The 24592-nt window shown below is 42.9% G+C and overlaps 1 protein-coding gene across 4 annotated transcripts in view; it reads right to left on the minus strand.

The window, feature by feature from the left end:
- Zfyve9 (zinc finger FYVE-type containing 9) overlaps positions 1 to 24592 on the minus strand; it is a 150011-nt gene that overhangs the window by 21883 nt on the left and 103536 nt on the right. For all 4 annotated transcript variants that reach the window (XM_036177819.1, XM_036177817.1, XM_036177818.1 and 1 more), the window contains 2 exons: positions 24469 to 24551; positions 20543 to 20647 (listed from right to left, as the gene is read on the minus strand). In XM_036177819.1, coding sequence (XP_036033712.1) covers positions 20543 to 20647; positions 24469 to 24551 — 188 coding nt within the window. The remainder of the gene's footprint in view (positions 1 to 20542; positions 20648 to 24468; positions 24552 to 24592) is intronic.

The raw sequence follows: 24592 nt of genomic DNA on the forward strand, positions 1-24592 counted from the left end.
CATTATCCCACAGCTTTGTTTGTAACTTTTGAAATTGGTATGCAGCCAGATGATCTTACACTTTAAAAAAAAAATTTTTTTTAAAGATTTACTTATGTATACAGTGTTCTGTATGCCTGCATGCCAGCAGAGGGCACCAGATCTCATTACAGATGGTTGTGAGCCACCATGTGGTTGCTGGGAATGAACTCAGGACCTCTGGAAGAGCAGCCAGTGCTCTTAACCGCTGAGCCATCTCTCCAGTCCTATCTTAAATTTCTAATCTTCCTGCTTCACCTTCTGAGCACTGGGATTACAGATGTATACTACCATGCCTACTTTACGTGCTGCTGGGGACTGAGTTCTGATCTCATATGACAGGAAAACAGTTTAGGAAACCCTCAAATGTTAATTTTATTTTCTAATTTAAAAATTTTAATTTTGTGTGTGTGTGTGTGTGTGTGTGTGTGTGTGTGTGTGTGTGTGTGTGTGTGTGCTGTCTGTGTGAGAGGGAAGGTGCTTTTAGAGGCCAATTTATGGGTGCCGGGAATTGAACTGAAGTCCTCTGCAAAAGCAGCAAGGTTTCTTAATTGCTAAGCCATCTCTCCAGCCCTTTCAAAGGCTTATTTTTTTCTATTACTTATTTTTTTATGTGTATAAGCATATTGCCTACATGTATGTATGCGCACCTTCTGCATGCCTGGTGGATGAAGAGGTCAGAGGAGGGCATCAGGTCTCCTGGAACTTGAATTACAGACGGTTATGAGCCACCATGTAGGTGCTGGGAACCAGGTCCTCTACAAGAGCAGCAACTATTTTTAACTGCTAAGTCTGTTGGGAATGGAGGAAGTCCTGAGCATGTGAGGTCCTGAGCAAATTCATGCTTTTCATACAGGCAGGGCCATATCAAGGATTCCAAAGCCTCAGACTAACAAACAAACAAAAAAAAATGGCAAAGTCTTCCCCAGGCTAGCCTCAGGGACACAGACTACCCTTCTGGCCCAAGTGTGCATGTTGACAGTGTATGCAGAAAATATCCACAAAACTGCACCTACTGAGATCAGCTAAAGTTGATCCAGCTAGATAGCGTAAACCCTGCATCTCTGTTTATCTGTATGCAGTAACCCCACCTCCCAGTTTGACTGTAGACAATAAATAGTCTCAGTCTCCAGGGTGGTGAAGTTTCTCGTCCAAGAGCCCAGATGGCCTGATCCAGCTTTTGTGTGTTTCTTTTCTTCGTTCCCCTGCCACCCGAGTCAGGTCTATCCCTGGGGCTGTGCAAGCGTGCAGCAGGAGCCATCTCTCTAGCCCCTAATTATTTTTAAATTAAGTTTATTTATTTAGTGAGTGTGTGCATGTGTGTATGTATGTCTCTGTGTGTGAATGTGTGTGCCAGTCAGAGGACAACTTTGTGGGCTTGGTTCTTTCCTTTTACCAGGGGATCCAATGCAGCTGCTCAGTCTTGGCAGCAAAGGCCTTTGCTAGTCCAGAGGCTCCACTTTTTATTTTGGTTGAGTTCTACTTTTGAATGCAAACAATGTGAATCAGTAGGCTTATGCTTAGCCAGAGTCAACTGAGAGACTACTTTGTCATTTGCATTTTATACTTGGGTCACGTGAAAGGGAGATGATTGCATGTAGCAATTTAAAGAATGTCACATCCGTCATTTCCTCCGAAGCATTAAGCTAAAGTGGTCTCTAATTGTGTCTACACTACTCAGACTAAGAAACATGTCCAATTCAAACACTGAATAAATCACCTGGCATTGAAGGAAATCATTTCCTTGATTTAACTGGTGCTAGTTTCAAGTCCAACATGGTAAACTTAAATTCCTTTAGAGCAGAATTAGCATATTTTATTTCCCTTTAACATTATGTTCATTTGCAAAAGGAGATTTTTCAAGATAGATTTTTACTAACCATAAAATAACACTTATGCTTACTGCCTGATGATGTAAATACTTGACTCTCTTAATTATGTTATTTCTACCCCCATCAATTAAAAATCTATTTATTTTCTTTCTCCAGAGTAATATATGTACTTTTTCCATAGTAATTCCTGATTACATTTTTTTTCTAGATGTGCCTGAATTTCATATAATCTTAATCAATTTGATTAGTCCCATAGAATATTCCAAGGCCAGCTCTGATGTCCCACTTTATCTTGTCTTCCACTTAGAATCATAGGATTGCTTTTCTGTCTTGCTTCCCTTGCTACTTATACCCCAATCCACTTCTTACATGTAAAACTACCACTCCCTCACACACACTTTCTTTTTCTTTCTTTTTTTGGGACAAAGACTCACACATGTTCTCTTATTTATTTGACTTAGTTCCAGACCTTTAGATGTTAAGTACATAACCTAGAATAATTAGATACCAGGTGCAGTGTTTTGAATGAGATATCCCCATAGTCTTGGACATTTGAATATCTGGTCCCCAGTTTGTGGCACTGTGTGGGTAGGATTGGGAGGTGTGGCCCTGATGGAAGAGGTGTGTCACTGGGGGCAGACAGGCTTCCATTTGCTCTGTTCCTGCCAACAAGCCTGGTGCTTGCTGCCAGCTCCCTTGCCATGGTGGTGATGGAACTCTTAGCCTGGAGTAAAGTAAACCTTTTCATCTGTGAGTTGCCTTGGTCATGGCGTTTATCACAGCACAGAAAAGTGACCAGTGTACCAGGAAAGTGAAAAAGACCATAGAGCAGGAGCTCCACAGGCTTTCTGAAGGGAAAAGCACGTGTGAGGGGACCTGCCTGGAGAGTGGAGGAGGGACACGGAGGAAGATGGAGGGAGGAAGGGAGGATAATAATTCTAAGGATGTCTGAAAACGCCCAGGGGAATCATATTGTTTTATGTTGACTTAGGATTACATATCTGTAAGAACACACACTCTCTCTTTAATGAAGTTTCATCACTTGGGGGTGGCAGTGCTCCTTCAAAAGCCACAGATTAACAAAACCCAGTGCCAAGGATGAGGAACCTCGACAGGCAGTGGTGGCACATGCCTTTAATCCCAGCACTCAGGAGGCAGAGCCAGGCGGATCTCTGTGAGTTCAAGGCCAGCCTGGGCTACAGAGTGAGTTCCAGGACAGGCGCAAAGCTACACAGAGAAACCTTGTCTTGAAAAAACCAAAAACAAATAAAACAAAAAAAGACTGAGGAACCTCCTTTTGAGTGGTGGTCAGGAGAGACCAAGAGGCCCCCAAACAATATAAACTATTCTCATGATCCTTGGCTGCACACTAGGATCAAAGGTAAGACCCTATTGCTGAAGTCACCACACACTTTGGACAGAGGTCTTGGAGGAATCGAGTTGGAACTGACCTGGAAGATGCCTTACTAAGGACTAGCTCTCTGAGTATCAGAAACAGTTATGAAAGCTGCCAATGGAGAAAAGCAATCAATGCCTGCCACCTGTAACATCTGTGAACTGTAGCAATGACCAGAATGCATTGCAAGGCATTCTGAAAGGTGCAGTAGTGGTACTTACATCCTGAGGGCAACCAACAGATGCCTAACTGGAGTTCAGACTCACTCAGTAGAAAGGAACTTATGTCTGGCACAGTCACCCGGCCCGTTACCTATGGCAGTGAAGCTAACGAACCTACAGAGCTTCTACTGTGCCCCTCCCTAATCCTTACCTGCATCTGAAATACTCCTGTCCTCACACTCACAGACAAATGCAGTCTCACCCCTTATCAAAAAATCTTCTTTTTGCAGCAACAGAACTGGTCAAAATGCAGAGAACAATGGACTATGGGATGCTCAACACCAGTTGATACATCTACAACATAAACTCTACACCCAAGGCACAGGGAACCTCTCAGAAGAGGGGTGGAAAAACTGTAAGTCAGAGGATGATGACGCCTGCTGTGAAGTAGTGTCTTTGATATATTATAAGGAAGCGGCACCCATGAAACCTCAACATTATGACCTGATAACGACAACAAGACCTGATAAATGAAAACGTCAGATGGTATGTCAATGCATATATCAGATGGCCTCAGCCCTAGACGAAAAACCATAGGCAAGTAAAATGGCTGCGGAGAGAGGGAGAGCATCTGGCTCCACGGATGAACCCAACAGGTGATTCAATCCCATGCAGTCTGTTCCAAAGACATATACATATGAGCAACACTAAGTGAACCCAGAAGGTTATATTTATGAAGCTGTATGTATTATGTATGTGCAAAAACAGTAATTAAAGATTTAGAGGCCAGGAATCTGAGGAGTGGGGGAAGACATAGGAGGAGCTGGAGGAAGGAAAGGGAGAGAGGAAATGATGTAGATACAGCATTCATATATGAATTCTCAAAAATAAACACAAAACGTTAAAACGTAGCTAGACATGGCACCTGGCTGCACTCACAGTGCCCAGGAGGTAGAGCAGGAGGATCAGGAGTTCAAGGACAGCCTTGGTTACATATTGAGTTTGAGGCCAAGCTGGGGTACATGAGACTTGGCCTCAAACACAAACACCACTAGATAGTTCCATACCTAGGGTCACACAAATGGCCCTAGTTAAACTTAATGAGTTACAAAACAAAGCAGAAAGCTGTGAACATGGAAAAGGACTTGCAGGGAGGAGTGGGGGTTGATGGAGTGGGAGGGAGATAAGAGAGGGCAGGTGAGCTGAGAGGAACTGGAACGGACAATATGTATGTTTAAACTGCCAAAATATGAATTTCACTAACTTTTTCATAGGTGTGAGCTGCATGAATCAGTATTTAGAACAGCACCAAACATAACCACTTTAAGTATTTGTTTAAAAAGATTTTAAGACTATAAGAACTGAGTCCTTGTGTTCTCCAAAGAAAGAAAGGGGACATACTTACATATAATTAATTGTGAGATGAGGGATGCCATAGGAGTCTAGGGCATCTTGTGGCAATTGGAATAAAAACAATGAGATCAGAGGTCCCAAGGCTAAAAGTGGCAGCAAGACTGAGTTCTGATAGGCAGGGAATACCACAGGTTGGCTTCTACCAGTGTTCTAGAACCACTGGCCATTCTTGCTGACTGGCATGTATAAACAGGGAGATGAAGGTCTTGGGCATGCAGAACTCAGCAGCAGTTCCCTGCGGCAGACACCAGAAGGAGAGCATGGGGCTTGTTCTTGGGGAATCCTTTTTGGTTTTGTTTCCCTTTTCACTTTTTTTATTGAAAATTTTTTCATTCAATGTATTTTGCTTGCATTTTTCCTTTCTCTCAATTTTTCTCAGATCCTCCCCGTCCTACTCCATTTTTTTCTCTTTAAAAAACAAAGAAACATGGGCTGGAGAGATGGCTCAGAGGTTAAGAGCACCGTCTGCTCTTCCAAAGGTCCTGAGTTCAATTCCCAGCAACTACATGGTGGCTCACAACCATCAGTAATGAGATCTGGTGCCCTCTTCTGTATACATAATAAATAAATAAATCTTAAAAAAAAAAAAAAGGAAGAAAGAAACAAAGACAATTAAAACCCCCTACAAAAATGAAAATAAAAATAAGCAAATACCAGTAAGACAAAAAATGCCAAACAAAATGAAATGAAATAAAAAGTCTATAACAAACAAACAAACAAAAAGCCAGGCGGTGGTGGCGCATGCCTGTAATCCCAGCACTCGGGAGGCAGAGGCAGGTGGATCTCTGTGAGTTCAAGGCCAGCCTGGTCTACAGGACAGGCTCCAAAGCTACAGAGAAACCCTGTCTCAAAAAAAAAAAAAAAAAAAAAAAAAGTCTATAAAATAACACTGAGTTCATTTTGTGTTGGCTGACTACTCCTAGGCACTGAGTTTGCCCTGAAGTGTGGGTGATATGCCCAGTGAGGCTGCCCTGGAAAAAACTGGCTTTCTCCTTGCCAGAGAGTTCCAACTGCAGGTAGCTTTTTGCTCCTTGGTAGAACTCCATACCTATTTCTCCCTCTCAGTTCTGGGAACTGAAATAATGATAAGGATAATAATAACAATAAATAAATGAATGAATGAAGCTGTCAGTGGAAAAATCAGTCTTGTCTGCCTGTCTATCTTCTTTTTCTTGCTGGTGAACATGTCTGTCCTGTTACCCAACTGCTGCCACCCTATTAATATTAAAATCTAGTTTCTTTGTCTTTCAAACCTGGATTGAAGAGCAGCAACTCTAGGAATCTTTCAGACCTTCCAGTGCTATACTGGGACTGCTGGAGCATCCAGCTCCACAGACTGAGAAGCTCCTGGGTTCTCAGCCACTCTAGCATATGGATAGTCACTACTGGACCACCCTCTCCCTATCATGTGAGCCAATCTAGTAAATCTCCTTCCAATGTATGTGTATCAGTTCTGTTCTTTAGAGAACCCCTATTAATAAAAGGCTTATGGTTACAGTAACATGTGGCATCAACTAGGAACAGCCTGTCAATCAGTGAACTACCGCTGTCCTCATCTGCACTGTTCTCTAGAACACCTGTGACTAACTCATTTCATTTCTTCCAGAACAGAACTATCAACTCCTCCTCCCCTGAAAGACCAGAAAACAAAACATTCCTCAGATTCCAGGGCCATATGTTCTCACTAGTGATACAAAGAACTTTTGAAATTATGATTTTGTAATTTCACACTTCCTTGAAGAATATGAAATAACTGAAATAACCGAAAATTCTTATTTTAAAGTCAGAGTGGGAAAGAATCTCAAGAGCCCATTCAGCTTACCATGTTCAGTCTAAATTACTCAAGATGGGGGACTATGTAAGTATCTGATTCATTATATCACAGCCACAACCAACACAAATTTCTCTTTTCCTCTCTTTTTACTTTTGAGCAAAAGTTACCAAAACTTTGATCCCAGTTTGCCTTTTCTTTTTTGAGACTGGGAGTCACACAGCAAACCCTTTTGTCCATATATCATTATTTGCAAGTGTTCATTGCAAAGAGTCATTGTTCTGGTTGGAGGCCTCTGGTTTCTACTACACTATCAATGCTGGGCCCTCACTGGGGCTCCTCTTGGATATCCTGTTGTTATCCCGTGATGTGGAGATCCTGTGGCTTTTGGTCTGCAGGTCCGGTCCCTTCACTTGCTCCAGCAGATCATAGTTGGGGTGGATGTTAGGGCAGGTCAAGTCATAACCCTGGTTCTGGGCCTGGGCAGCTGCAGGGTTGGTCCACCTGCCAGTTCTCCCCTTTCCTCACCACCAAGGTGAGCTCTCCAGCATTGCCCAGGCTAATTCACCTCTGCTAGCAATGAGTGGGGCCAATTCTCTTGCTTTTATGCCCTCAAGGTCGGCTCTCCTCCAACTTACACCATCAGGGCTAGCTCTACTGTGTTGCCCAGGTGAGGTACAGGGGCCACTCTCCTGAGTGTTTCAGCTGGCAAGGGGCAGGGACACCCCTCCCTCTCTTATGACCCCAGGGCCAGCTCCTCCACCTGTCTCAGGTGTTGATGGGTGGGAGTGGGGTGGAGAGGAGGGCGTTTTTCCTCTGCCCATGCTGCCACATGTCAGATGAATAATGGGGACAGCTCTCCCTTGCTCACATGGGGCTGGGTCACCCTCACCTCCAACCACTGGCAGCTCTGCTGTGCTGCCCAGGTGAGGGGCAAGGCTCACTTTCCTGAGTGCTGCAGGTGGTAAGGGGGAAGGGGTAAGAGGGCCTCTCTCCCCCTCCCACACCACCACATGACAGACGATTCATGGGGGCAGCTCTCCCTTTCTCACTACTTCAGACCTGGCTCACCCACACCTGTGCCAACAGGGTTGGCTCCATTATGCCACGCTGGAGAGGTGCAGGGCCTGTTCTCCCAAGTGTTGAAGCTGGTAGGGGTCAGGGCCAGCTCTCCCATTCTTTTTTTTTTTTTTTTTTTTTTTTTGTGGAGCTGAGGATCGAACCCAGGGCCTTGTGCTTGCTAGGCAAGCACTCTACCACTGAGCTAAATCCCCAACCCCTAATATAAGATCTTTATTGACAGATAATTCACATAGTATACAATTTTCCTGTTTGCACAATTTGATAGGACCATGACACCATCACCACTTCCTTTTTTAGAACATCACCATCTTCAATTTCTCCCCTCCCCCCTTTTTTTTGAATGCCAAATGCCAGTTATTGAAGGAGGGAGGGAAGTCTTACAGGCTTACAGCACCATGGGGCTCTCCCATTCTTATGACCACAAGGCCAGATTTCCCACCTGCCTCAGGTGTTGATGGGCTTGAGGAGTGGGTAGGGTCTCATTCTTTAGCTCAGGTTGGCCTGAACCTTCATATGTAGCTCAGACTGCCTCAAAGTTCTCCTGCCTCAGACTCCCAAGTGCTAGGATTAGTCATGAGTCATCACAACCAGCCTGCCAATCTCCTGCTTTTGCATACTCCTTACAAAGACTTTTTAAATTTAAGCTTTAGTTTTAACCTTTTAAAGTCTATGGGCCATTTTAAGTTCATTTTTGTATATGGTATTGAGGTAAAAGGTTATAGCCAGTTTTTTTAAAAAATTGAAAAAAAGTTTTTAAATTAAAAAACTGTAAAATTACCAGTTTTGTTCAAAAGATTACTCTGTCCTAACGAACTGTCTTGCACCTTTATGGAATATCAACTGACTATATGTGAGGATCAATTTTTATCTCTCTATTCTGTTTCAGCATCCTTTTGTACTTTTGTTTAAAGCAATGACGACAGTTGAGTGTGTGGCATACACCTGTAACCCAGGATTCACAAGGCAGAGACACAAGTGTAGCTGCAAATTTGAGGCAACTGTGGTCTACACAGCCAAATTCCAGGCCAGCCAGGGCTACATAGCAAAACCCTGTCAAAAAACTTAAAGTAAGTGAGGTGGTTATAAGTCCCTCTCAAAGTTCTTCTGGTTATTCCTGGTTCCTTTTTTCCCCAAGATAGGGTTTCTCTGTGTAGCCCTGGCTGGCCTCGAACTCACAGAGATCCACCTGCCTCTGCCTCCATCCTATTCCTGGTTCTTTACATTTCCACATGAGTTTTAGAAAATCAGTATCTAAAAAACAAGCAAGCAAACAAAAACAAAAATCTGTTGGTATTTTGAATGGATTATGTTAAAACCACAATTCAACCCGGGGAAACTCACCAACATTATTAAGTCTTTGAGTCTATAAACGCAGTTCTCATCTGTCTTTTTCTTACAATCTTTTAGTTTTCAGGTGTTAAGTCATGCAGTCATTTGTCAACTTTACCCATGAGCATGTCGCCTTTTCTTTTCAGACAGGATCTCATGTAGTCCAGGCTAGTCTTGAACTTTTTTTGTTTTTTGTTTTGGTTTTTGAGACAGGGTTTCTCCGTGTAGTCCTGGCTGTCCTGGAACTTGCTCTGTAGACCAGGATGGAGTGAACTCACAGAGATCCCCTGCCTCTGCCTTCAGAGTGCTGGGATTAAAGGCATGTGCCACTATCACCCAGCTGGTCTTGAACTTCTGATCCTCCTGCCACCCCTCCTAAAAGCTGGGGTTATAGGCATGTATCACCACACTTCAGTTTTATACAGTGAAAGGAGACAAACCCTTCTCTCTGCTTCCTGTCTCCCAAGATGTAAATAGGCTCCTTTAGAGCTGCTGCATAGGATCCCATCTCCATGGACCAAGCCCCTTCAACCTCCTTGCCATCCCTGCTATCATAACTGTATTCTCTCAAACTGTGATGCAAAACAACCCCACCTCTTGTATAGTATTAGAGGGACCTTAACATTATACACCCCGGGGCTCAGGAGAGAGAACTATGAATGGTGAGGACTATTTTTGGGAAAGAGCTCTCAGTCCAGTCATTTATTCTTCCAAATCTTCTTCTTCCTCTTCCCATGCCCTGGGAGTCTCGGGATATATACACTTACAAGCAGTAATCCCTTGGCAGTGCAAAGCCAGGCTTCCAGGGTCAAATGGAGGGGTGATAAGACTCACATAGAGGGGCAGTAATTGTTAATTATCATTTGCAACCCAAAAGGGAAGTGACATGAGGAAATGAATTAACGAAAGGCTAAATTTGGGTAATATCTAAGAAGCGGGATCTTATGTGCTCAACTATAATCTTAAACATGATTGGTAGAAACTGTTAAGAATCTATAAGTTGCTAGGTCAATGGGAGAAAATAAAACTGTCTTCTTCTTTCCTGTGGTTCCTGTCTGTCCAAGCTATCTGCCATTTTTTCTGAAGGATGGGGGAAAGTGTGCTCAGTCGATAGGCAACCTGTGTACAGCTAGATGCCTCTGGTGATTGTTTTTTTGGTTTTTTGTTTGTTTGGTTTTTCGAGACAGGGTTTCTCTGTGTAGTTTTGATGCCTGTCCTAGATCTCACTCTGTAGACCAGGCTGGCTTTGAACTCACAGAGATCCGCCTGGCTCCACCTCCTGAGTGCTGGGATTAAAGGCATGCAACACCACTGCCTGCACCTCGGGTGATAGTTAAAGGGAGATCTGAAACTAGAGGTAAGGTTTGGAAAAGGAGGAGGTTAAGCTTAATTAATGCCAGGCCTTCAAAAATGGGTAGTCTGGAGGCTTAAGTCTGTTCTTAGAGAGTACAGAGGTGTCTCTGATAAGGTACTTTCCTCTGTCTGGGGATGGACCTGACTGGATGTTACCAATGACAATAATTACAGGGAGGCTTGAACTGGGGTTCTGGGTGTGCACAGCTGTCAGCGCCCAAGGTTATCTAAATATTCCTTTAGTAGAGGGGAAATGGTGCCCAATAAATGATGGAAAAGCTACAATAGCACACAAGAAACTCATAGCAGGAAACGGCTGATAATCAAAAGCCAAATATCACCAAGGCTCCTTGAGCCTCAGCTTGACCTCTGGAAGGCCCTTGGCTTCTTCCAGGCATTAGCTTTGTCATAATCAGCTGAAATCCTACTCTGTATATTTTTGCGGCTTGTAGCACCCACCCCTATACTTCACACTGCTCTGTCAGTATTTGGTCCCATTGATGAGAAAAGCTAAGTATCATGATGGTTTTTATGGTGCTAAAGTGGTGGTCATGAACTGTTTTTGTTGATCTTGTCTTGAAATGTCTTTCTCTGTTGATTTTAAAAGTAACTTTGACCTGGTCATGTGCTTCATACCTGCAGTCCTGAGGCTGAGACAGGGTTGCTATATGAGTTTGAGGCCAGCCTGGGTTATTCATGTCTGTATCCAACAAAACAAAACAACCTCCCCACATTGGTTTGTTGGATGCAACAATCTTGGTATGTAATTATTTTCTTTCAAAGACTGAATACATTATCCTATTTTTCCCCTGGCTTTTAGGGTTTCTGCCAGAGGCCTGATGCTATTCTGATGTGTCTGTCATTGTGAATGGCATTTTTCTCTTGCGGCTTTTACTGTTGTTCCTTTGTTCTGACATCTTGACTGTGCTGGTGGAAGTTCTTTGGTTATGTTTGTTTGGGGTTCTCAATGCCTCTTGTGTTTGGATATCCATTTCTTTCCCTGGATTTGGGATGGGTTTTGTTCTAATTTCATTGAACAGATCGTCTTTGCCTTTAGTTTTTTATGTTAGTTTGTTCTTCTACCCCATGGATTCTTAAGTTTGGTTTCTTGATCATGTCCCAGAGTTCTTGGATACTGTGCTTATGCTTTTTTTTTTTTTTTTTTGGTTTTTCAAGACAGGGTTTCTCTGTGTAGTTTTGGTGTCTGTCCTGGATCTTGCTCGGCAGACCACATTGGCCTTGAATTCACAGAGATCCGCCTGGCTCTGCTTCCTGAATGCTGGGATTAAAGGCATGATCTTTTTTTAATGCTTATTATTTCTTATTGATGCCTGAATTTCCTCAACTTTGTTTTCTATCTCAATAGTCTGTCTTCTGCTCAATCTATTCTATTGGTAATACTTTCTTTCTAGTTTAAAGGTTTATTTTTTTTTATTATTTATTTTTAGCTGAGTGGCGGTGGTGGTGGCACACACCTTTAATCCCAGGACTACAGGAGGCGGAGCCAGGCAGATCTCTGTGAGTTCGAGGCCAGCCTGGACTACAGAGTGAGTTCCAGGAAAGGCTCAAATGCTACACAGAGAAAGCCTGTCTCGAAAAACCCAAAAAAAAAAAAAAAAAAAAAAAGAAAAAAGAAAAGAAAAAACAAAAAACAAACAAAATGATTTATTTTTATTTTATGTATATGAGTATATAAGTGTTTTTCTACATTTATGTCTGCTCACCACACTTGCTAAGGGAGGTCAGAAGAGGGTAGTGGATCTCTAGAGCTGTTATGCATGTTTGTGACTATGTGAGTGCCGGGAACCACACCTGGGTCCTCCATGTATGCTGCCTTACCTTCTGAGCCATCTTTACAGCTGCTCTTTATAGTATTTGTTTATGTGCATATGCCACATGTGTGCGTGTTTCCATAGAGGTCACAGAAGGGTACAGGATATTCTAAAGCTGTAGTTCCAGGTGGCTGTGAGCCACTGAAGAGGATGTTAGGAAGTGGACTTGGGCCCTGTGGAAGGGTAGCCAATGTTCTTTCCCACTGAGCCATCTCCAGTCCCCAGTGACGATTTCTCTCTGTTGTTTTCATGTATTTATATGTGATTAATTAAAGTTTTCATTTCCAACTTTTCTGGATTTTTTAATCTGTAATTTGTCTTAGTTAGGGTTTCTATTGCCGACACCAGGACCACAGCAACTCTTGTAATTTGACTTGCTGGCAACAGGAAGTGGTCTGAGACGCTAGGTGGTATCTCGAGCATGTATGAGGCCTCAAAGCCCAGTCTCCACAAGGATATACTTCCTCCAACAAGGCCACACCTTCCAATAGTGCCACTCCCTTTAGGGGTCATTTCCTTTCAAACCTCCACGTAACAATCTCCTCACTGAATTCCTGGTCCATGTTGCCAGTATTTCCTTTGTGCTGTTTTCCTGTCTATGTTCTTAAAAAGTCTCATTCTTCCTTGCTGTTTTTCTTCTTTGAAGTCACTAGCTATTTTTAGAAGTAGGCTTTTCATTTATTTGTTTGTTTGTTTAGCATTTCAACCACTTCAGTGTTTCTGGACTCAGGGACTGGGGAGCTGTGATCTCTCAGGTGTCACACTGCCTTACTTTTTGTTTCTGTGTTGTGATCTGTTTGCTGGCTGGCGGGCATCCCTTACGGTCTTATTTGGAGATCTTCTTAGTAGTGACCTAACTTCTGGGGGCTCAATCTCCAGTTCCACAAACAAACAAACTGCCATAGTGGCAACACCACCAGACCAAACAAGGTATCAAAATATACTTAACAGTTCAACACTGACTAAAACACTGTCAATGACCAAAGAATAGAAACTAGAAAAAATAATGTAGAATGATCTGGAAGCTAAAACTATGCTGGGGTAAATGTAGTAATTGTAAGTGAACGGACAAGAGAAGCAAGGCGAGGAGAAAAAGAAAGTAGAAGCAAGGCCAAAAAAGAGGAAGAGAACAAGTAAGTACGGAAAAATTATCATCAAGAGGAAAAGAAAAAAGTGCCTGCTTACTCAACAGTAACAATGATGTGTAAATGAAATTACATTAACTATAGGGGATAAAATAAAAACACAGCCAGATTAAAGCCACATGTCTTTAATCCCAGCACTCAGGAAGCAGAGGCAGGAGGACGTCTGAATTTGAGGCCAGCCTGGGCTACAGAGTGAGTTCCAGGACAGTCAAGGCTACACAGAGAAACCCTGTCTCAAAAAAACAAAATAAATAAATACATACATGTACACATACATACATGCATTCTTTAGAAAATGTCAAAATACTAATAATGGACATTTAAAAGAGGGGGCACAAGGGAAAGAAGGATGAAACGCTGGAGCAGATTCTTTCTGGGCCCTCCAACACTGGAGTCTCCCGGGTGAGAGGTGTGCAGGGCTGGCATCAACTGAACTTGAAGAAGCTTGTCTTTCCTATACCGCTTGCACTGGTGCTAATCCTTTCTTTGTGTACTAGAAGCCTCTGCTGGTCACACTTGGCTTTGCAGTCTAGGAGGCAGGCAGGTTGTCCCTCGCTCTGGGAGTCCCCAGTTTGCACAGCACGCATCAGCAAATGCTCTAGCCAGAGGCTGTCTCAGGAGTGCATTGGCAGTAGGAAAAGTAAACACAGCACTGAACTCTATACAGGCCGATGAAGCTCTAGACTTTGAAAACGTACTAAACACTGTTGGTGGGGGTGAGGACAAAAATGTCAAATATCCATTGCCTTCAAAATTCTCAGTCCCTGTAGCAGTGAGCCTCTTGACATAAAATTAACCTAAAGCTTGGTATTAGCAGACCCTGCATTTCTATTTAGGCAAAGAACCTAGCTACTAGGCACCACATATGAGGCTACAAGCCATGGTCCCCTTCACTGCTGTGCCAAGTCTCCTTAACCCTTTGTATGCTGGCACCTAGTCTCCACAACTGTCTCCTGCAAGCAGTCTCCGCTTTGGGGCTGTGGGAGGTTGAGTCCAGGCTCCCTGACTTGTAAGTTTTCCTTGTTATTGCTCTCAGTCTTTAATAATAATGCTCTTTTAATATAGTGCCTGGCCACAGCCGCTTGAAATATGGGGAGTACAAAATGGACCTGCTCTCCACTGCTGATCTATTCCACTGGAGGATCACTACCCCATGAGCACATCCAACTGGAGTCAAGGCTTACAAGAACTACAGGAAGGGCTGCTAGTCTCTTCCACCAAGGTTACCTAGCTTGTCTTCTGAATGGCGCTTCTGCTCCCTGCCCACACTGGGCAGCCACACTGGGGGCTGCTTCTCACTGTGTCACCCTTCAGTTTCCCCACTCTCTTTGGCCCTGCTGTCCCCTTGGTGACTTCTGACAACTCGCATACTCTTTCTGCAATAGCTGCCTCTATACTTCTGAACCTTCCTATGCATCATGTTACATGGCAGAAGCTTCTAATGTGCCACCTCACCCTGGAATTTCCTATTTTTCTCTACTGAAATTTGATTTTTAAAAAATGAGGCATATTTCTCTTAGCAGGTTCATTCTTTTATTTTAAAAATATGTATTCATTTTGTATATGTGCATGCATCCCTGTGTGCAATGACACACATTGAGGTCAGAGGACAATCTGCCAGAGTCAGTGTCTCCTCCTACCTGTGAATTCTGGGGACTGAACTCAGTCAGGTCATCAGGTTTGACAGCAAGCTTTACCCACTAACCTATCTTGCTGACATTCTTTCATCTTTTGAAGTTTTCAGCTTGTTAAGATGGCTTAGCGGGTTGGGGATTTAGCTCAGTGGTAGAGCACTTGCCTAGCAAGCGCAAGGCCCTGGGTTCGATCCTCAGCTCCACATACAAAAAAAAAAAAAAAAAAAAAAAAGATGGCTTAGCAACATTATTTTATATATAACATACTTGGAAGAAAAGTATTCCTGCACCGGACGGTGGTGGCACATGCCTTTAATCCCAGCACTCAGGAGGCAGAGCCAGGTGGATCTCTGTGAGTTCAAGGCCAGCCTGGTCTACAGAGCGAGATCCAGGACAGGCACCAAAGCTACACAGAGAAACCCTTTCTAAAAAAACAAAAACCAAACCAAAACAAAGTATTCCTGGACCCATGAGACTTGCTCTACCTGTTCCTTTCCAGTGTTTTCTTCACCTACACACATTCAACACAAACTCCTTGAAGATTTCCTGAGCTCTTTTCATTTCCAGTAATCTTACCTGCAAACTCTAGCCACCAGTTCTCCCCATATTCTCAACTCTATTTCCTCAACGTGGGGAAACATCAAGTCTGCTTGGGTTCTGCCTGTGTCTTAAGGCCTGGGGTAATTATGAGCTCCCTTTATGCTCCTCTGTCCGCCTCTACAGAAGTAGATTATCTGACAGTCCTAGAAGTCACCAAGGGCCGTCAGAAGGACCTGCCCTTAAACAGCTGGTTCCCCATCTACACCTCTATCATCTTCCCTCTATACGCATCTGTAGCCATATTTCCTCTTCATGATATCAGTCACGTGGGAGTATGGCTTCCCTAATTATTTCATCTAGACTTTGTTATTGTTGAATACAGACCCTATGTCCAAATAAAACTCATTAACAACTGATCTCTGTTACTCCATTTGACCAGAAATAAAAGTTGATCAACTATATCTGATTATAGAGAACACTAACATTACAGCTAGACGTAACTTGGGATTTCTGGCTGTTGACGCCTGGCAGCTAGAAGGCAGGACAGTTCCTGCAGCTGTCTGACGCAGATCTTTGTCTTCTTGCATCTCAGCAAAACCTGGGTTTGTGGGTCTCTGATGTGGGTACTGGAAACTCAACCCAGGTCCTCTGCAAGAGCGGCAGTGCACTTAATCACAAGTCATCTCTCTGGCCACATTTTTCTGATCTTAAGCTTGGGTTTGGCTGTAGCTCAACTACTTGCTAGATATAAGAACAAATTATCTGTGTCCCAGTTCCCTCATGTATAAAATGAACATTCCATACTCATTCTATGAAGCACTTACATATTTTCTTAAACTGCCTGGTATATGAGTAGATCCAAAGTAACAGGGCTTGACACACAGCCTGGTGACCTGTGTTTCTTCCCTGGAGCCCAAGGCAGAAGGGAAGAACTAACTCCTCAAAGTTGACCTCCATATGCATGCTAATCACATACAGATTAAATGTCAAGTTTCTTCAGCTGGTTTTGACAGTCTGGACAACCCAATACAGCCCAACTTTACTTCCCACTGATCCATTAGTCTGCTTTAGTCTCTTCACTATGCAGCTTATGGTCTTCCATGGGGAAACACCCCACTTCAGTTTCCATGTAGCATGCAATAGAGGATGACCTTGAACTCCTGATACTCCTGTCCACTCTTCCTGAGTGCTGGGATTACAGATTTGAACCCCCACGCTATTCTATCTCTCTTCCATTTCAGTTATTTTGAATGTGTAAGCATCATTTATTATCCATAATATCTGTCATTTTTTTTTATTTACCTAATGATAACTTATAAACATTTTCTACATGCAAAGTGCTGCTTTTGTTGGGTACTCAAACCAATAAAAAATAAGAAACATTGGCTAGTTCCCTGTTCTGTTTTTGTTACAAGGCCTCGCTATGTAGTCCTGGCTAGTCTGGACTTTATGTAGGCCAGGCTTGCCTCAAATTCAGAGATTCACTTGCCTCTGCCTCAGAGTGCTAGGATTAAAAATGTGTGCCACCATGCCCAGCCACGTGACATTTTGATTTCATTCTGAAAATAAAGCTTGCTTGGAGTCAGAGGTCAGAGCTAACCTCTAGCTGACCAAAATTAATCATAGAGGTTTGGAGGACTGTGGACAGATAGGAGACAGGAAGTAGTAAGGCGGGGCTGAGAGAAGATCTCAGCCCTTTGGAGGAAGGAACAGAAGAGGTAGGAAGTGACTGGTGGCTGCTCCCCTGCTTCTCTGATATTCTAGTTCTTACCCTGATATCTGACTCCCGATTTTTTTAATGATAAAGAATAATTAGATAAACGCTTCGCAGTCATGTCCTTTATTTAAAATGTAGGTTCCAGGGACTGGACTCGAGTTCCCAGGCATGACTAGTGGTTGTTTGTATCCACTGGGCATCTCTCTGGACCCATTTCATGTTTTATTCAACACATTTCTTGGATACCTGCTATGGATGGGGCAGTTTGCTTTTGATCCCAGTATAAATAGGACAGACACATCCTTCACAGGACTAGAAGTCTTAGAAAAAATAGACATTGACTATGGTAAAACAAATATAGGATTATCAATAATGTGTACAGAATTCTAGAAATGTGCTGTTCATGGTAGTACATGCAAAGGAAGGTGGATCTTTGTGAGTCTCAGGCCAGTCTGGTCGATAGAGCAAGTTCTAAGCCAGCTGGGGCTTACAAAGTGAGGCTATGTCTCAAAGGGGTAAGCTTTTTTTCCAAACTTAAATATGCTTAAATAGGACTGGAGAGATGGCTCAGAGGTTAAGAGCACTGACAGCTCTTCCAGAGGTCCTGAGTTCAATTCCCAGCAACCACATGGTGGCTCACAACCATCTGTAGTGAGATCTGGCGCCCTCTGCTGGCCTGCAGACACACGTGCAGACAGAACACTGTACATAATAAATACATCTTAATAAAAATGCCCACAACTGCTCAGAGTGAGACTAGAAGTTGGCGCCAGCACCTACTAAGTTGTGGAACTGCATTTCCTTTTTGATGTTTGTGGATCATTCTTCTGTTGGCTGCACTGTTTGCAGGGACATCCACACCAGGAATTAAAAGCAATTAGAGAAAATCTCCTTAAGCTGACACTTGAAAAGTAAGTAGGCTTGGGCAAGTCAAGAGTAAGGTGAGTGTATGTCAATAAGGAAGCAGGTTATGGAAACGCAGCGAAATAAAAGCAGATCAAGGACATACAGGTGAGGATAAGAAAGGATATGCACAGGGCAGAGAGATGGCTCAGTGATAAAGAAATGGCTTGCTCTGTAAGTATGAGAACCTGAGTCTGGATTCCCCAACACACAGTAAAAAAAAAAAAAAAGGTAGGGTTGGTAGTATATGCCTAACTAGACATCTCTCATCACCGAATGAGTTACATCTAATCAAGTTGCTGGCCAAAGGAGATCCAGGAACACTCCTAAACAACTCCAAGGTTACTGGGTGCTCACTACGAATTGGTGGTAAGGCCTATTGCTGAAGACAGTGCTTAAACAACTTGATGAACATGGAGGAGCCTGAGCGCACCGAGAGTCTCCCCCTACTGACTAGTGTTCTTGGTACTAAGATGACACCAAAGGAGAAAGGTAAACATCAACCCAGCTATAAACCCTGTGATCTACAACGGTGACCTGCCTGAAAGATACACTGGTGCAATCATGGCACAATGTTTGTGGCAGAAACCAACCAACATCTGATTGGACTTAAGGCCACTCCATGGGATAGAACCCACATCCAACACTGCTTGGGTGGTCAAGAACTTGAGGCTAGATAGGCCAGGAACTTAGGGGAAATCCAAACACTATCGTTTTGCTAAAAGAATTTGGCAACAAAATGACTCATAATGAAGTCTATATTCATAGATCAGTGCACTGCTCAGCCATCATCAGAGAAGCTTCCTTCTGCAGTAGATGGGAACAAAATCAGAGACCCCACAATGGAACAAAGTACAGGGAGTGAGAGCTCCTAGAACACTCAGTCCGAAATGGGATGTCTCTGTCAAATTCTCCCCTCAGCGCTCAGGGAGTCCTATGGAAGAGGAAATGAAAGTATTTTAAGGGTTGGGGATTTAGCTCAGAGGTAGCTAGGCAAGCGCAAGGCTCTGGGTTCCGGTCCTCAGCTTCGAAGGGGAAAAAAAAAAGTATTTTAAGTTGGTAAGATGGCTCAGCAGTTAAGAGGTCTTGAATTCAATTCCCAGCAACCACATGGTGGTACACAACCATCTATAATGAAATCTGAAGCCCTCTTCTGGAATAAAGGTATACATGCGGATAGAACACTCATCTACATAAAATAAATACAATCATTGCCAGGTGGTGGCGGCGGCGGTGGCGGCACACGCCTTTAAACCCAGCAGCTTGGGAGGCAGAGGCAGACGGATCTCTGTGAATTCCAGGCCAGTCTGGCCTACAGAGGGAGATCCAGGACAGCTAGGGCTGTTACACAGAGAAAGCATGTCTTGGGAAAAAAAGGAAAGAGAAAATATTTTAAGAGCCAGTGGGGATGAAGAATACCAGGGGAACAAAACTTTCTAAGCACAGCAGGATGGATGTACATATGAACCCACAGAGAGTGTGCCCGCATGTGTACTGCATGGATCTAAGCCAGATGGGGTCCTAGTCCTGAGAGGGGAGGTGGACACAGGCCCCCATCCCTAATCCAGAAGCTATCTCCAACTGATAACTTCTAGCAAAGGAAAAATTACTTTTCTCCAACGAAGTCTCACTGGGTAAATAAACCACCCTTAAGGACAGACCCTCGAGCCCAGCAGCAGATGACCAGCACAAAACAAACTTGATGGTGTTTTGGAGGTTCCTTGTCTCATCGTGCTTTATTTGGCGTTACTTTATTATTATTATTATTTATTTTTCCCCTGTGGGTCTTCTGCATACAGATCATGATTCCCAGTTTGTGTTTTCTGGGATTGTGCTCTGTGGGACTATGCATGTCTCTGCGTCTGTGTTTCCTGTGCTTTTTCTCCTCGTAGTTTGTTGCTGCGTCTATTCCAGTTTGTTTTTATTTTATGCTATTATATTACTTTATTATTATTTTTTTTCCTGTCTGCATTCTAATGAGAGAGAAAGGATATGGATTTGAGTGAGTGGGGAGTCAGGAAGGATCTGGAAGAAGTTGGGGGAGAGAAACCAAAATCAAAATGTATGTATAAAAAAGAAATCTATTTTCAATATAAAAACAAAAAGAACACCAAACATTTACTGTATGAGAGTAAAAGGGGAAAAAACTACAAATTTTATAGACATGCGATAGCTAACTTTATACTTTTTAATAAAATGCAAGTCTATCACAATATTGAAAAATAAAATGACACGAAAGTCTGTTATTTATCACTATACCTTTGTATAAGCAAATTTTATATAAATGAACCAAGACAAGTACTAATATAAACTGAGTTCACTATCAACTGAAGATAAAGTTTACATGTAATCACACACTTTTTATTTCATTAGCATTTTCAATTATAAAAAGTGTCCCTTGTGGTAAAGTCTTACCTCATTGTATCTGTTGCTGGGGATTTTGATGCTTGTTTTCCGAACTTCCATATCAACCACCAAACCTTGAACAACCGGCAAAGTATACTGGTAATTTCGGAAGTCCTGGGGAAAGCAGATTCAAGTAGAATAAAGCATAAAAAGGGCAGGATTTGATTTATAGTAATAAACGTAGCACAAACAGAAATAATGCCAATACTGAACGACAGTGAGAGGATGTTCAGTGGGAGCCCTGCTGACTGCATCCTCGCTCTCACTGACGAAGCCATAGGCAGTAACCCACATGGCTTCCTACACTCCTGACATGTAACACTAATAAATGATCACTCTGCTTTATCGCCACTTCACATTTTCTGTATTCATTTTCAATTGTCTGTCTTCTTGTAATCTGCAGAAGGTATAGACTCAAACTTGTATCTCTAGTGCCTAGAACATTTTAGTTACTCACTGAGCATCTGTAGGCACACGCACACTGTCCAGTGGGTCTGAAGCGAAATAAGCTTGAGTCAAGTCTAGAGTGATGGCATATATGTTATAGGTTCTTACAGGTCACCACTAAAGGGTTTGATGTTTGTTCTTCTTTTTATTTCTTTTTTCCTTTTTTGACAGGGTTTGGTACATAGCCAAGGTTGACTTAGAACTTACTATGTAGGGAAGGCTACTCTTGATTTCAAAATTCTTTGGCCTCAACCTTTTCAGTGCTGAGATTACAGATTTAAGTTACCACACTTGATACCACAAAGACTTCTGACTTTTATTCTGAAGAGGTTTCTGAACTGTTTTGATAGATCTGACTTCTTTATGAAGAGTAGGTGGTGAGAAAGCAAGAGATGAGATAAGCTAATAAAATCATGCAGGGAAAAGACAGTGACTATATAAAGGGTTAATAGTTCAAAACAGTGAAAATCTGTCAGATTAAAAAAATTGACATTACCTGCCACTTGATTGGCTATGGAATATGAATAAATAATAATAATTTTAAAATGACTTTGAATTTTATTGTTAGGCCTAAGAAGCTGAAGCTCTCAACCACAGAGCTATAGATGGGGATGGGAAGAGAGGGTATTTCTAAGTTCTTAAACTGTGTTACTTGCAATAGAGCACAAGACCCTCATATTGAAATCACAGTGCCTAGTCCAAGAGCATGATGAGTCTTCTGCCTTACCCTTGTTACTGGTAAGGGCCACAGGTCTAAGTCACAAAACCTGGCTTTTACATGTTTTAAAAAGACAGCTGGATTTTTTTAAAAAAGGAGTGTAATAGTTAATACTGTCAACTTGACAGGATCTAAAATCAACTAGGAGACAAATTTCTGGGCACACCTGTAAGGGATTATTTAGATCAGGTTAGCCTCTGGGTGTGCCTGTAAGGGTTATCTAGACTGGGCTAACTGAGATGGGGAGAGCCAACTCTGGGAGACATCATTCAGTGGCTGGGGGCCTGGACTCACTAACAAGGGGACAGCAAGCTGAGCAACAGCACTGGTCATGGTCTGCTTCCTGACTGCAGATGCCATGTGACCAGCTGCCTCAAGTTCCTCCTGCAGTACTTCCCCCACCATGATGTACAAAAATCCTTTCTCCCGTAAACAAGACTTCAGCAAGAAGGGGAGGGCATCATCAAATCCACTTCATAAAGAGCAGTTGCAGGAGAGGAGGCTCAGTGGTTAAGAGTATGCGTCACTCTTCTAGAGGACGCAACCTCAATTCCCAGCACCCGTGAATGGGGACTCAAAACTGCCTGAAACTCTGGCTACAGGGGATCCTACACACACACACACACACACACACACACACACACACACACACACACACAGACACAGACACATGCACAAGATTAAAAATAAAATAAATCTGGCTGGGCGGTGGTGGTGCACGCCTTAAATCCTAGCACTTGGAGGCAGAGGCAGGTGGATCTCTGTGAGTTCGAGGCCAGCCTGGACTACCAAGTGAGTTCCAGGAAAGGCGCAAGGCTACACAGAGAAACCCTGTCTCCAAAAAAAAAAAAAAAAAAAAAAAAAAATCTAAAAAGAAATTTAGTCATGTTTGTACATGCTTGTAATCCCAGCACTTGGAAGGAGGAGGCAGGAGGGTACAGAGTCAAGGGTAGCCTGGGGTACACAAAACAGGGATTCTCAGACAAACAAACAAACAAATCAACAAAACAAGGAAAGACAACTAAAAGCCAAGCAAATCATTTACAAAAATAATCATTTCAGTGTTGTAAAGTTAGACCAAAGACATCTACCACACTCAGAAGTGGCTTTCATGAAAACAACCGAACTGGCTGAGGCAGTGATTGCCAGATGTGTCCCAAATACCTGTCAGGGTGCTCAGTCAGGGACAGGTACTATGAAAAGCAATATTCTTGATAATTGAAATAGTTCACTTGTTCTGGAGCACTGTCAAACAGCAGCAACCGAGGGCTAACGAGTGGCTCAGCTGGGAGAGTGTGAAGACCTGAGTTCAGGTCCCCAAACACACTTAAAAAGCCAGGTGTGAGGGAGCCCGCTTGTAACCCCAGTATTAGGGAGATAGGACAATGAGTATCGCTGGGCCTAACTTGCCAGACAGCCTAGCCTAATTAATGAATTAGGGCAGTGTCTGAAAATGAGGTGGATGATGTCCTTGAAGAATGAAACTCAAGGATGTCCTCTGGCCTCTACACACACACACACACACACACACACACACACACACACAGTTTAAAACAAAAAGTGGTTCATGCTTGTAATCTCGGCTACTCTGGAGGCTAAGGCCAGAGGATCACAAGTTTGCACCCAGCATGAACAATTAAATGAAACTATCTCAAAATAAAAATGTAATAGGCTGGGGTTGTAGATGTAAGTCAGCAGTAGAGTATTTGCCTAGCCCTGAGTTTAATGCAAGTATGGGGGGGTGGGCAATACTCTTAGTGGCTAATTAAAAGAGACAATGGGGCTGGGCACATGGCTCAGTGGGTAACACTGCTTCTGAAAGCATGAAGGCTTGGGTTTGAATTTCAAGGACCCATGTAAAGTTGGACTCATGGCCCAAGCATTTGAAATCCCAATACCTGTACATGGAGACAGGAGGCAAAGGCTAGGGAAACCCTGGAACTCAAGGGCCAGCAAGTCTGTCTGCAACGGTGAAATATCAAGAGACCCTACCTCAAAAAAAAGGTAAAAGGTAAAGAAAGGCATCCGTGGCGTCTTCTGACACATCCTGTGGCATGTGAATGTTCACATTCATACTTGTGCACACACACACAAAGGGAGGGCCAATGGCTATGTTAGATTCAGGTTGCCAGCTTGTTGGGGTAAGTTACTCATGCAAACTAGTTAGAGTTTAACAAGGAGTTCTGGGAGGTGGAATAGGAAACTTTATAAACACTCTAAATAACCAAGATTCACCTCAGTCTGTGAAATGTGGAGTAGAAACTTTAATGCACCAACATTTCGTTCAGAATAATCGCCTGTATACGTACAGCAGAGACATAAGAGAAGTCGAAAGACAGAGATGTAGAAAATGGAGAAAATGTAGAAAATGTAACCCTCGTCCACACAGAGGCCACGAGCAGAAGCAGCCTTACTGGCAGGTATCTGAGCATAACCTTGGACCAGTTTTTGGCTAATAGTGAACCACACAGAGATGGCAGATGTCATTCTTACAATGAAAACAAGACAAAATGCTAGGTCTTTATTGATACAGTGTTCTGGTCCTTACAAGAATCCTGTAAGGGCATTGCCTAGAAAGTTACAATCAGGGCTGGAATCCTGCACTATTTCACCCGAGAGCTCCACTGTTTAAAAGCATATATATGTTCTCTTCTCCAGCATAGAGCTTCACTTACCTAAGGCAGCTAGGGCACAGCTATCAACAAAATAATGAAATCTTTCCCTTCACCTGCACAAGCAAAGAAATATAAAAGGAAAATCCCCAACTTACTGCTAGAAGATTCATGATGGTATGCCCAGTCTCTCCAAACAATGGCTTCCGAAATCTGACACTGAACAGTGGACAGGGGTAAACTACAGAAATGAGAAATTATCAGATTAAATGTAGCATCTTA

Source organism: Onychomys torridus, chromosome 2 (assembly GCF_903995425.1).
Source record: "Onychomys torridus chromosome 2, mOncTor1.1, whole genome shotgun sequence".
NCBI classification, from domain to species: domain Eukaryota; kingdom Metazoa; phylum Chordata; class Mammalia; order Rodentia; family Cricetidae; genus Onychomys; species Onychomys torridus.